The sequence below is a fragment of the Haemorhous mexicanus genome, chromosome 1, assembly GCF_027477595.1.
Source record: "Haemorhous mexicanus isolate bHaeMex1 chromosome 1, bHaeMex1.pri, whole genome shotgun sequence".
In the NCBI taxonomy this organism is placed as follows: domain Eukaryota; kingdom Metazoa; phylum Chordata; class Aves; order Passeriformes; family Fringillidae; genus Haemorhous; species Haemorhous mexicanus.
The window spans coordinates 24,838,732-24,851,827 of NC_082341.1; the positions used below are offsets into that span (position 1 = coordinate 24,838,732).

A 13,096-nucleotide genomic window follows, 5' to 3' on the forward strand; every position below is an offset into this window, starting at 1 on the left:
CTTCCAAGGAGCACTGCTTATTGCCCCTGAGCTCAGCACCAGCAAGCAGAATGCTGTCCTGGAGAAGAGTGGGTTACCTCCCACATGAAGAGATTTTTTAGGGTTTTTTGGTTTTTTTCCCTGGAGATTTTTTAGGGTTTTTTTTTTTTCCTGAATTGCAGTAGTTAAAAGGCATCTGTGGGCAGAGCATCTCATCCCATTGCAACCAATAAATCAGCCATGCCCTGTCTGAAAGGAAGTGTGGGTGCTTCTCCAGCTGAGAAACAATGTCCAGGACTAGTTCTTATAATATAAAGCATATGGGCAGCACCAGAAGTTAATCAGTGGTTAATGAAGCTGAATGTGTATGAAGCCCATGAAAGTAACTCTTATTTTGTTTTAATTGCTGGTGTGTCTGTCCCCACTTTCATCAAAAGAGCGTGGTGATATCCAAGAGCGGCATTTCGACGCCCGAAATGCTCCTCATATAAATAGAACAAGCAGATCAGCATGACTGAGTGATAAAATTACCTTCTGGTCTTCAGAAACTTCAGCATGCTACTGTGCTATAGGCACCTCAGCGTGCCCCTCTTCACAGCACAAACAGATCCCTTGGGAAATGGATTTGGAGGAGACATACAAAGAGGGAGAGAACACAGAGGGGAAAATTACTCGAGCTGCAGCTGCAAAGTTGGTGAAAAAAACTTTTCTTGAAGCCCTGAAGTCCAATGACTTTGAAACACTGGAAGAGCTGTTGAGCCAAAAGAAAATAGACGTGGACACAGTGTTTGAAGTGGAGGATGAAAACCTGATTCTGGCATCCTACAAACAAGGTAAATGTGGCAGCATTCACGAAAGAGGAAGTAGAGGGTTTTGTGTGATTTTCAAGGAACTGTGGTCTTTTATCTCTCCTGAAGCTTCAGCATAAGCTGATCCACAGGCAGGACTGTCTCAGCAGGCTCACATGGTCAGGGCCACTGTAGCTGGGGAGCTTATCAGCTGTGTGGGCTTGGTGAAGGGCAGGCCAGAGCCCAGCCTGAGCCTCCATGCTGCAGCTGCAGGAGAATCCAGAAACAGGAGTCCTTTGCCATTTCCTCTCAGAGAACTCGGGTGCAAAGCCCAGAATAGACACATGCAGGTGTATAAATGGGGTATATGCATTTCTTGCATTAACCCATTCACATGTACAGACTATTCAGAAACATAAAATATCCCCTGTCTTCCATTTTGAATGGAAGTAAAGTGGATTCTCCCTAGCTGAGGGGAACTAAGGAAATCCTGTGGGCCTTGGATGTTGCTGGATGGGAGAAGGTTTATTTTTCCGAATGACAGAAAGTGAGGATGTGGTCGTTTATCAAAACAGAAAAATAATCTGGAAAAAACAACCAGAACAATCAACACAACATCTGTTTTAGAGTGTAGAAAACTCAAACAATTTCCCAGCCAGACACTGAAAGAGCTTCCAAAACCTTACAACTTAAAGCAATAAACCAAGTTTGCTCTTTTCTAAAATCAACAGACTTCATGACCTACTTGCTAACAGACTCTACTTGTGTATTTAGAAAGCAGTAATGGTCAGTCTCTGCCAGAAGTAAATAATATGTGGAGATAAACACCTCCAGCAGCAGCAGCAGCAGCACAGCAAATGCACTTTCTCTTCTGTGGCAAAAAGAAGGGACTAGTTCACCTCTTCTCCTTTTCTGTGTTTACCCCTTATTTAATGGTTGGTTCCTGCTCTTTTGATTTCTTAAGGGCGAGGATGGTACAGTCATGATGTACTTCCCCCAGGGACAGTGTATGAACTAAGCCACACTGTGCTGAATTTATCTTAAAATACATCTTCTTCTGTCCTCAGCAGGCTAAAACACAATCTGGTTGTGGTTTGAGACTACAGGATTCATAAATAGCTTTTTAATCACAGATCATTTGTCTGCAATCAGTGACTAGTCTCTTTTGAAGAATTCTCTTTGTTTTCCAAAAAGTAGAGAGAGAGGAAAATGCATCTTTATGGCCTAAATCATGGTATTGTATTCACTTTGTCTGAGAGGCAGGAAGCACTTCTATCAACTCTTATGCAAATTTTACTTTTGTTCTTAATGATAGATAACTGTGATATGAAAGGCAGATTTCCTCAAGGATGAAGAGGGGAGAAAAATTCACCACCCCACCATTCTGGCAGTCTGATCTTTGCCATAGCCCTTAGTGATGAAGTGGAAAAGAGATGTCATGGGTGACAGAGTGACTTTTCTTCCTCTCTTCCAAAGAGGCTGAGAGCTTTCAAAGATGCTGATCTTGTTTGCAGCATGGCTTCTTTATGTTACTAGCCAAAGAAACAGGTGAGCTGAATGAGGTCTCCCATGGAGGCCACATCTGCTTCCTGCTCAGTGTCTGCCCCTGTCCCTCTGAGCTCAGAGATCTTGGCAAGTTTGAGCAGAGGACATGGGAGATGCTCCCTGGGGATGTCTGAGCACAACTCACCTGCAAGCAGCACAGCCAACAGAAATATATTGTGTACTCAGGCAGGAAAATTGTGGTTATAAAAAGTGATAACTTGGCTTTTAAGTATCACTTTCCTGCTGATAATGTACAATTTATGGCTTGTATCTGGCCATAAATGAAAGACCCAGCCCTGTTGGGATAAGCCTGAAGTGTATCACAGTTCACAGTAACAAGGGCACGAGCAGCTGGATAGGGAGGGGATTTAAGAAGTTTGCTCTGCTATATGCAGGGACTTTGGGATATAGGCCACTTTCCCTGTGTCTGGTTTGAGGGGATATGATGAGGAGGTTGCCCTAACAGAGTTGCCAGTGTAACCTGCACAGTCAGCAGGTTGAGTGTCCTCAGGGGAGGCTGTCACCCTGCTTGGGCACTCCAGGGCTGCTGCTCCTGCTTTTTACAGCGTGGGTTCCTTCAGGACTGCATTTGGCAGTCCCAAAAATTTGGTCCTAGAGTAGATGACATGGTCTGCAGTTTCTTGCCCCCTATCTGAAAATATACTTGTAATTTATCTAGGAGGGAAGAAAAATTTTAATCCATTTCTCCTTGCCACCAGCAGTTTGTTTCCTTCCTCCTTGTACCTCATGAACTGCATATATATGACATTAGTGTTGAGAAATTGCATAAAATCAGAGACTAAAAGGGAAGATTCAAATTAATTTGACCTCACTATACATCTCTAATATTTTTTCTGTGTTTTTTACATGATAACATATTTCAGCTAGGCAGTTGTCCAAGGAGAAATAGATAAACCCCAAGAATTTTATAGTCACATTCTAGCTAAGATGCAGGCATTGTGTATATATATATATATATATATATATATATATATATATATATATATATATATATATAAAATTAGACTTCTCTTGCCCTTCTGCACATTATTATGATGCTTTACTTTTCTTAAGCAAGTGATTATAGTAATCACTTCTGAGACTATATCTGTGCACTCATTAAGCATATAGTCCTAATTTGGGAACAAGTATTTATGTGTTATTTGGCCTTACACCTGTTTGTAAATTAAAAAGAAAAAAAATCACTCTGACATTTTCTGAGAAAAATACAAACATTTTGCAGCCAAATTTCATTCTAAAGTGTCACTGCTTCTGTTTGGCTCTTCAGCCTAATTTATATCAGTATCCCATCTCCTCTCTCTGTGCTCCTCAGGGCAGTAGTTGGGGTATATTGCCAGGAGCTCTCTATGTGTAATGCATCCCTGGAGGTCGGGACTCAGCCACTGACATGCAAGATCCTGCAATCTCCCACACAGAAACAGTAGGATGAGCTGTCTGTTGAGTCACAGTCCTAAGTCAATGCTGTCATTTTATTCCAGTGCCACCTTTGTTCAGCTATTGGCAGGCTGGAGATCCCACTTCCCCCATGATTTTTAGCTGTTGACGTTTAAACCCTCAAAGCATTTTTCCTTATTGTTTTGTTTAACCTATACCAGTCACAAAAAAGTCTAACAGCTTCTTTCAGAGTTCATCTACACGGGAATTATCTCTCCAAAAGGCAGGCTATTCAGCACACATAGTAACAGTGCTTAATGAAAATGAAGTTATGCTTGAGAGAACTTTGTGTGTACTATGCTGGTGAAATTACAGTAAATTACATTTAAACTCCAACCCTTTCTTCCCCTTCAATTATTCTCAGTAGGTGGATAGTCCTAGGAAAAGTCTTTGCCAAGGCTGGTAATAACACATTCTCACTCTGTACAGGGTACTGGCTTCCCAGCTACAAATTAAAAATATCCTGGGCAACTGGACTTCATATAGCTGTCATGTACGGCCATCTGGAGAGCCTGTTGGTCCTCCTCAATCACAAAGCTACAATCAACTGCCGGCCCAATGGGAAAGCTGCCATCCACATAGCCTGTGAAATGGCAAATGTTGAGTGTCTCAAGATCCTTTGCAACCACGGGGCTAAGCTGAACTGCTTTTCAATGAGCGGGCAGGCGCCCTTGCACTTCTGTACCACACGAACCTCCATGCCTTGTGCCCAGCAGCTGCTTTGGAGAGGTAAGGTAAAGCTCTGGAGCATCGCTCATGGCATGGGCAAAGGGGGTGAGCATGGTCTGGGCTTCCTGTGAGGAGGCAATTTCCCAAAGTAGATGTGAATTTATCCCTTCTATCCACAGGTGTCTCATGTCTTCATCTCAGGCTCCTTGTCCTCACCTCTTTGATCAGAGGAAGTTTCTCCTATTCTGTTTCCTCACCTCATCCAACTTTCCCTTTCCCTGGCCACTGGTCCTTACTCCAAGATTGTTTCCCATTTCAGTGTCCCCACTCCACCGCCCAGCCACTCCACCAGCAGCAGACCTCCTCTGAATCAGGGAGTTTTCTATATCTTTTGGGGGATTTTCCCTTTTTTTTTTTTCATCTATGTTTACTTTAGAGCTACTTTCATATGCACCCCTCATCTTCTTTCTTTTTCAAATTTTCTGGACCTGAGTAAAATTTTTCAAACTGCTTGATTTTTGAGATCTGGCCTTAAAAATTGGATGCACTTTTTCATACCATCTTTTCATTTGTCATGAATGCAGCCAAACTCATGCCAGGAGGGAAAAAAGGGTATTATATAAGATTTTTGTTTTCCCAAAGTAAGGTACATTATGCTTCTGGTCATCTGCAACAAACGAGGCTAGGAATAGATGTAATTCTTCCATAAATATATTTGTCTCACACTATTTCCTGAACAGAAGGGGACTGACCCAGGACAGAGTGAAAGAAACACAGTTCAAGTCCTTAGTTACAGAGAGACTCCCCTGTTTATCACACTGTGCCATGGCAATACAAATGATTTTGGGTTGGTTTTGTTACATGTATTGTTATTGAAAGCTTTTCCTGAGATGCAGAGCCTGAGTGCAAAGTCCATGCTTTGTGGGCAAGGCAATCTGCAGTCATAAATGAATACCAACATTGCTTTTCTTCTTCTGGAAAGATACATATTATTTTGTTTGGTAGAAAGGAAAATAAATGCTGCCAGTTGTATCCTGCCCAAAGCAAACAGTCCTGACAGCAGGAGTTGAATTTGCTAGCATAGAAAAGCTTAGAAGTCAAATGTGCTCTTATGAAACACAGCAGAGGATGAATGCAAGTGAAAGGATGTATTCTGCAGGCTTTCTCCACCCACCCATCAACAGCATAATCGTACTTTAAAAGCCACCCTTCCTCCCAAAGCACTCTTTAAACTCTGAATTCTGTATGAGCTGAATGCTGAGACTCCAAATAGAATGGGATGGGTCCGGAGCAAACCCTGTAAGGTGTGCACATTCACAGAGCAGCACCCTCCAAGAGCTGAAGCCAGGGTGTCAGTTAATATCCCTGCTCCAAAGTTTCCAAGATGCATCTTTCACCTGCCATCTCCACTCAGTGGTGTCCCTCGGGATCCATCCAGATCATCGCAGTTCATCCCCCTCTGGCTGGGCTGCAGCACAAGCAGCGCTGATCCCATGTTTGGTTACCACCTCCAAACCTGGATTGCCGATGCCGTGTCAGGGACATCGAACACGACTAACACTCGACACGGCTTAACAGCATTAGCGCTCGGGTTTTCCAGCCCAGAGGCAGTTTCTGCCCCCCCGGCCCTGCCCCTCGCTCCCGGCTCTCCGCTCGGCAGATGGTGCTGTTGCTCCAGCTGCGGCCGCCGCTCCGCACGAACGGACCCGCTCCGCAGCACTCTGGAACCGGGATCCGGGCCCCCCGCCAGGGACCCTGGCAATGGGTTCTTTAATAGCATCCAGGGATCTGTCGTAAAATGTCCTTTCATCCAGGCTCGCGTTAACGAGGTGCTGCAGGGAGTGTTTTCAGGGAGCAGAGCAGGGCTGCTCGGAGTAGGAGTAATGATCTCCTTCCTCCACCACTTCTCAATTCATAGGAAAAAGCATTTTACACAGAAATTTGGGCTTGCATGCTGCTCTGAAATAGAATGTTCAGATAAGGTCTGCCTTGGGGCCAGCATAGAAGCTGGATCCAAGAACCTTAAGTTTCTAAGAGTTTCCCTGAAGACTGAAGCAATGCAGGATCAATCCATGCTATTTGCATTTACTTGTTTCTTTCATACCAGCTGCCCACCATGAGCTTTTCCTTGGGAAGAAGGGCCCATATAGAGAGATGATCAAACAAGTGTTTCATTGCCTTCATCTTCCCCCATCATCTTTCTTTGGCAGGAGCAAATGTGAACATAAGAACAAACAACAAAGACGAGGAGACTCCTCTGCATGTGGTTGCACGTTTGGGTGTCCCAGAGCTCGTGGCCTTTTACGTGGAGCAGGGAGCACAGGTAGATGCTCTCAATGCCTACATGGAGACCCCCCTGGCTTGTGCAGCCTACTGGGCCCTTCACTACAAGGATCAGATATACAGCCAGGACCACCACCTCATCTGTCGGATGCTCCTAGACTATAAAGCTGAAGTGAATGCTCGTGATGAGGATTTCAAATCACCACTCCACAAAGCTGCCTGGAACTGTGATCACGTCCTGCTGCACATGCTGCTGGAGGCAGGAGCAGAAGCAAACATCATGGATGTCAATGGCTGTGCACCCTTACAGTATATCATAAAAGTGACATCTGTGCGGCCAGCTGCTCAGCCAGACATCTGCTACCAGCTGCTACTGAACCATGGAGCAGCTAGGATATACCCTCTGCAATTCCACAAGGTTAAGGATGTCTTCGTACAGTAGGGGCTTGGAGAGGGGTGGTGTCTTGAACAGGAATGGGATGAGAGATCCAAACTATCTGGATTTTCTGGAGTCCTGTCAGTCTGGGCCCAGAATGCCCAAAGCATTGTGAGATGACCTACTGTAAGATGGTATCATATAACTGAAGTGAAATTACAGTTGCCTGTACCAGAAACCAGACACAGATCTAATTTTTGCTCTAAATCAACCTGAAATGCCAAACTTTTAATGCTGGTTGAAGCCTAATTTTTCAGAGCAGATTCATTTCTCATTTCAGAGAACCCCCATCCCTTTGTCAAACCTGGCTTCATACAGGTTTCACTGAGTTATATGAAATGCCTACTTCATGGTCTCCACCAAGATTTAAGATGAGACCACTTGATTCAGTTTATTACATCTGACATCTAAAAATCTATTCAAATCTACTAGAAATGAAATGCATCTTAATAAAGCATTGGATTATTCCCAGGAAAGGTGAGAATTAAGAAGTGCTGGGCCTGGGCTCACAGCTGATGACCAAAAAAGAGAAAAAATGTCGTAGGATCTCTCCTGAAAAGTTCTTAAACACCTGCAAAGCCCAAGACACTGACAGAAGTACCTAAGAGTATTGTTATATCAGAAAACTAAGTAAGCTTGCTGAAGTCAGGACTTATTCTCTCTCATCCAGTCCCCTAAGCAACAGTTTGCAGTTGCCTGACTGTATATGTAAAGCAAGGTCTGAAGTCTCCTCTTCCTGCATCCTATTGCATGGAGTGGGTCTCTCTTCCAAACTACCACTTGCCCATCTGTAAAAATGCAGGATATTTATCCCAGACGGATGTTCTGCAGTTTTGTTTGTGAAACCTGGAGACTGCATGGGACAAAATTGGGTGAATGCAATGTTATCCCCCATATATGAGTGACAATAAACTGGGTTTTTTTTCTGTTGAGCTTAAATTACTGGGCAAAACAGTTGTGTTGGGGTCCTCATGTGGCTTGAAAGCCTTACTTTTGAACTGTCTCTTCTTCTGGTCATATTTTAAATTTTTGTCTAACAATGCATTTTTGATTCATATAATGGGAATTTTTTCTGTTCCTGAGCTGCATGTGGTGAAGCAAGAATTTTTTGTGCACGGCTTTGCGTGGTGTTTAGTCACTCAACCCAGCTATGAACAAGCTATCTCTAGATTTGGGTGATAAATCCCACCTCATCTGGACTGCTGTGGAGATCTAAGCCAGCATTTCTGTGTGGTCTTAAACTGGGGATGGGCCTGGGGCTTCTTACTGTGCTTACCAGAGTGGTGTGGAGGGGCCTTGTGTCTTTTGCATCTCCAGCCTGATCCTCTCACCAGTGTTAGGCTGTGTCTGTCCCAGTTTGCTGCTGCGCAGTGCTGAGCACCCAGGCTAGCCCTGGCTTCCTGGTGCTACTCATGTTCTCCATGCATCCTGCCTGCAGGTGCTGCAAGCCTGTCATTCCCACCCCAGAGCTGTGGAGGTAGTTGTCAACTCCTATGAACACATCAAATCGACATCTAAGTGGAAAGCAGCCATACCTGAGGATGTCTTGGAGGTAAGCTCTCAATGAGTTATAACTGAGTAAAATCCAGGCTTATTATTTGAATAACCCATACCAAACCATTAGAAAGAGCACTTTTGAAAGAAAAGAACATCTCAGAGGATGAGGACTTTCCCGCTTAATATCTCTCATATGACAAAAGCATATCACTTGCTGAAAAATACATATTTTTGATATTTTAATTGAAACATTATCCTTTGGAGCACCTCCTGTCAGTGGTACAGCAGGAGCTCAGCTGCCTCTGTACTCAGCCAGTGAAAAGATTCTGGCTGTGATTGGTGTTTCTTCAGATTTTTCAATATGTATATTTATATTTCTTTTAAGTCTGAAAATATATTTAAAGAGCCATATTACATAGGTGTGACTATGTACCTCTAGGTCCTGTTGCATGGGTCAGATTTCTGTGAACAGGATGAGTTCGCTGCAAATGCGAGGGAGAATTTAAATGAAAAGTAAGAGATTAAACAGGAAAATATGTGGTCAAAAGGCAAAACTGTGGGACAAATTACATGCTTTGACACAGTTATCCCTTTAATTCAAAAATCCCTACTCCAAATATTCTGCTTGCCCTAAAACACACTTGTGGTTTATTTTACAGCGGCACCAGGATTTCTATGACTCTTTGTTCACTGTGTGCAGCAATTCCCCACGGTCACTGATGCACTTATGCAGATGTGCTATTCGGGCAGTATTGTCAGAAAAGTGCCATCGAGAAGTCCCCTTGCTCTCCATCCCTCTGTCCATGAAGAAGTACTTGCTGCTGGAACCAGAAGGAATCATCTACTGAGCCACCACAGAGCAGGCACTGGCATCTCCCTTCCCGGATCCGTGAGCCTCTATGGGGTGCCAGAGAGCCAGGCACAATCCTGGATCCTGACACAGCCCTGTGTGTGTGTCCATTGCTGGCCAGCCTGCAAGCTGGGCTGGCATTTACTGGCTCTCCTTGGAGCTGCTCTCTTTCCCTACATTGAGAAACCACGGCTGCAGGCTGCAGTTTGCACTGGGGAGGCAGAGCTGGAAAAGCCCCTGCTCCAAACACACCCAGGACACACACTGCTTTGTTCAGCCTAGCTTAAACAATGCTGCTCTTCCTGCAGTACTTATACCACTGCCTGCCAGATAGCATTAGATTAAATCTGAGCAACCCTTGATATTGTTTCACTATGACTTTCTTCAACTGTCCTTTTGGGAGTAAAAGAAAGGACACTGTCAAAAAATAAGTCACAGAAATGCCTTCCCAGAATGAAATAGGCAAACTGCATTGGTTTGTGACCACAGACAGGCCTTCAGCAGTTTCTGTATTTTCCTGTGCACTGACTCTCAAAACAAGGTTTGTTCACTCTTCATTACCTGTCTGATTCTTATAAAGCTTTGTCATAATGACCTTTTTTAATTGTAAGAGTTTTTTTCCTTTATCAACCACAGTACATAAACTAGATAGAAACATGCAGCCCTGAAATTTTTGTATGTTGATACTGAGCAGCTTTGAGCATATGCTGTCTCTGTTTCTGCTCCCACTGTGACTAATGATAAATTATTATCCCGGTGTCAAGAAAGGAAGGTAAAAAAACTTTCCCCCAAAACCTGCACAGCTGTACTTGTACCCATCCCTAATATCTCTCAGAATGATGTTGGATATGAACTGGGAAGTATAACAACCTTCTCTTCATTGACTATAAAACGAACCTAGCCTGCTAGCATGCATTATTCATCTCACTTTTGGTAGCTAGGTGCAGGTGACAGGAATCCCACATTAACCAAAAGGTGTTTGCAAGATAAAGATGTGTTGCCTGTGCTGTTACAGACCTGCCAGGCTCCCTGATTTGCAGTTCCTGTGCTTTTGGACCTGCTAGCACTGATTTCCTTTACTTGACCAAGCTACTTTCTCCAGTCCAGGAGGATGAAATGCAGAGCAGTGGCAGTTCACACAGCAAGTATCCCACAGAAAGCACAAGTGTGTGATCTGACCTACAGGTAAACCCTAATTTTCTTCCCCTTTTTAGTTTGATGCAACCCATCTGGGCTGCTCCACTTTTTTTAGATTCTGAGCGTTCTGGGCTCTCTGAAGAGAGAGGTAAGCCAGGCCCACCACTGGGAGCCAGTAACTTCTCATTGCATCTCTGACTGTGAAGCTGTCAGTCCCAATCATTATTGTTACCTCTTTGCAAGGCAGCCCACAGCACACTGGGCTCTTCCCAGACAAACCAGAGCAGCCAAGCTGTTCAAGTGTCTCTGCATCTCACACAGTGGCAGCAACAGCATGTGAAGAAACGTGCAGATTATTTAGGGTTACCAATCACTTCCCTTCCCTTTCCTCTCAGTTTTCATCAATTAAATCTTCTACACTGTGTACAAGAATCCAGTTCATGGGTCTGTTTAAGTTTAACCAGACAGCAATGAGGATTGCTATTTAACAGTTTCCCATTCCAATAAGGAATTTCAAAGTGAACACAGACCATGAGTAAATGTTTTCTTATGTGAATGAAGTTTTAATATAGGTCCCTGTAATTCACTAAGTCAATGAGAGATTTCCATACAGCTGTAGAGATGTCTCTATCAGAGATACTACAGTAATTTACTGGGGAGAATAATCAGCATCTGAGACAGATTTTCCATAGAAAAATCTGCTTGAGACATTTCCTGATCAATGGGATCCACTGGATTCTAATCTGCAGAAAAAGAGTGAATTTGGAAAGATGAAAAAGCATAGGTTATCTAAACCCACTGCTTTTCTAGGTGATGCATCTCTAAGTCAGGCATGAGGAAGAAGATTTGCCAGCTGGTCAAGTCAAGAAATATTTGTTGCTTTCTGAACAGTCTGACAATGGGGCAAGGTTGGCAGTCCAGAAGAGACAGATGGAGGTAGCTGATATTATTGGAAACACATCCCCACACTGGCTCCTTCTGAGATTCCACATCTGGAAAAGGGAGGTTTAAGGCAGAACAATAGCAGTGTTTTCTGACCTGTTGTAGCCAGGGCTCTCTTGCTGAGAGAGAAGAATAAAGGCTGTCACCAGTGTTCCTAAATTCCCTCTGATCCTCTCCCTCAGCAGTGAACACGCTTAATTTTTATTCTGTGGGCACCCAGGCTCACTTCCAAGCTTTGTACCGAGCAGGTGCCAGATTATAGCCATTGTGGTATCTGACAGGGAGCACAGTGGGATCAGGCTGATTATAGTCATAGGAATTTGCAAGCTGTTAAAACACTAGAGAACATCACTATCACAGAAAAAAGACCTGATTGATGCGCTTTAATTGCTTTTGTTGTTGAAGTTAGAAAGACCAAGAGTAAGCAAACCTTAGTATTTGTTCCTTTTTAGCACTTTTTTCCTCTATTGCTGTACTCTATTCCCACACACTAGATGGAGTTGATCATGTGAGGCATGGGAATACCTGATAATAAGATCTAGATTTATTAAATTCATGGGATGCACAAAGGAGTCACAGAGCAAGGATCTCTTTTCTGTGGTCACCAGTGACAGGACCCAAGGGAATGGCCTGAAGTGTCGGAGATTTTTTATTAGAAAAATGTTCTTGCCCCAGGGGGTGGTTGGGCACTGGAACAGGCTCCCCAGGGAAGTGGACACAACAGCAAGACTCACAGAGTCCAAGAAGTGTTTGGACAATGCCCTCAGGCTCTTGTTGTGGCTCTTGGAAATGGTCCAGTGAAGGGATAGGAGTTGGACTCAAAGATCCTTGTGGGTCCCTTCCAACTCAGCAGATTCTGTGATTTTGTGATTCTGGGATTCTGTGAGATGCCTTGAAATTTCACACCGCCATATAATTGCTGATCATGCTTCTGTATTTTCAAAGCCGCATCAGATTGGATGACTCCACCTGGAAGGAGACCTCTACAAGTTTGAGCACAGTCATGACCTAAAATGACAGAAAATTGTTTTCAAGGTTGTTTGGTGTCCTCTGGGAAATAAATTGCTTTTTGTCTTTTGGCTTCTTACTAGAGATATAGACATGTTTGAAATATTTCCACTGCATTCCATGGCCTATTAGAATACTTAAAGCACAAATGGGTGCAAAGAATGAACCATCCATTCCCATTCCCATTGGCATCCCTTTCTCAGAGCTCCCTTAATGACTTCTCAATGGATAACAGTGAGATTCTAGGTTTTTTGGATTCTAGGTTTCAGGTCTTTGTGGTTTTGAGAAGCTGTATATAAAGAGATGGTCTTAAGCCACATGCATTGTGGACAAAAGAAGTTACCCATTCTGTGACCATAGGGGCACTCTGCATGTATTTGGGGACCCACACAGCTGTCCATGGAAATATGGGCATCCTCTTTTTAAAGTGCTCTTGCAGTAATTTTAAACTTAGCCCCTGATGAGGGTTGACCCAAAACTCCAATAATTTAACCATGGAGAGTGTGT

At 43.6% G+C, this 13,096-nt stretch overlaps 1 protein-coding gene across 1 annotated transcript; it reads left to right on the forward strand.

Moving 5' to 3' along the window:
• The first annotated feature begins 536 nt into the window (after positions 1-536).
• ASB4 (ankyrin repeat and SOCS box containing 4) lies at positions 537-10,196 on the forward strand. The gene is made up of 5 exons (XM_059841837.1): positions 537-812; positions 4,197-4,496; positions 6,647-7,137; positions 8,594-8,707; positions 9,312-10,196. Exons 1-5 carry the CDS (start codon positions 599-601, stop codon positions 9,498-9,500), a joined length of 1,308 nt encoding a protein of 435 aa, XP_059697820.1. The 5' UTR covers positions 537-598; the 3' UTR covers positions 9,501-10,196.
• The last annotated feature ends 2,900 nt before the right edge of the window (positions 10,197-13,096 follow it).

Bases quoted from the DNA above. Each gene is read 5' to 3' on its own strand.
- ASB4 (XM_059841837.1), top strand. From the start codon at position 599: ATGGATTTGGAGGAGACATACAAAGAGGGAGAGAACACAGAGGGGAAA. The intron at 813-4,196 runs GTAAATGTGGCA...CACTCTGTACAG, and splicing joins TCTGGCATCCTACAAACAAG to GGTACTGGCTTCCCAGCTAC. The intron at 4,497-6,646 runs GTAAGGTAAAGC...TTTCTTTGGCAG, and splicing joins CCAGCAGCTGCTTTGGAGAG to GAGCAAATGTGAACATAAGA.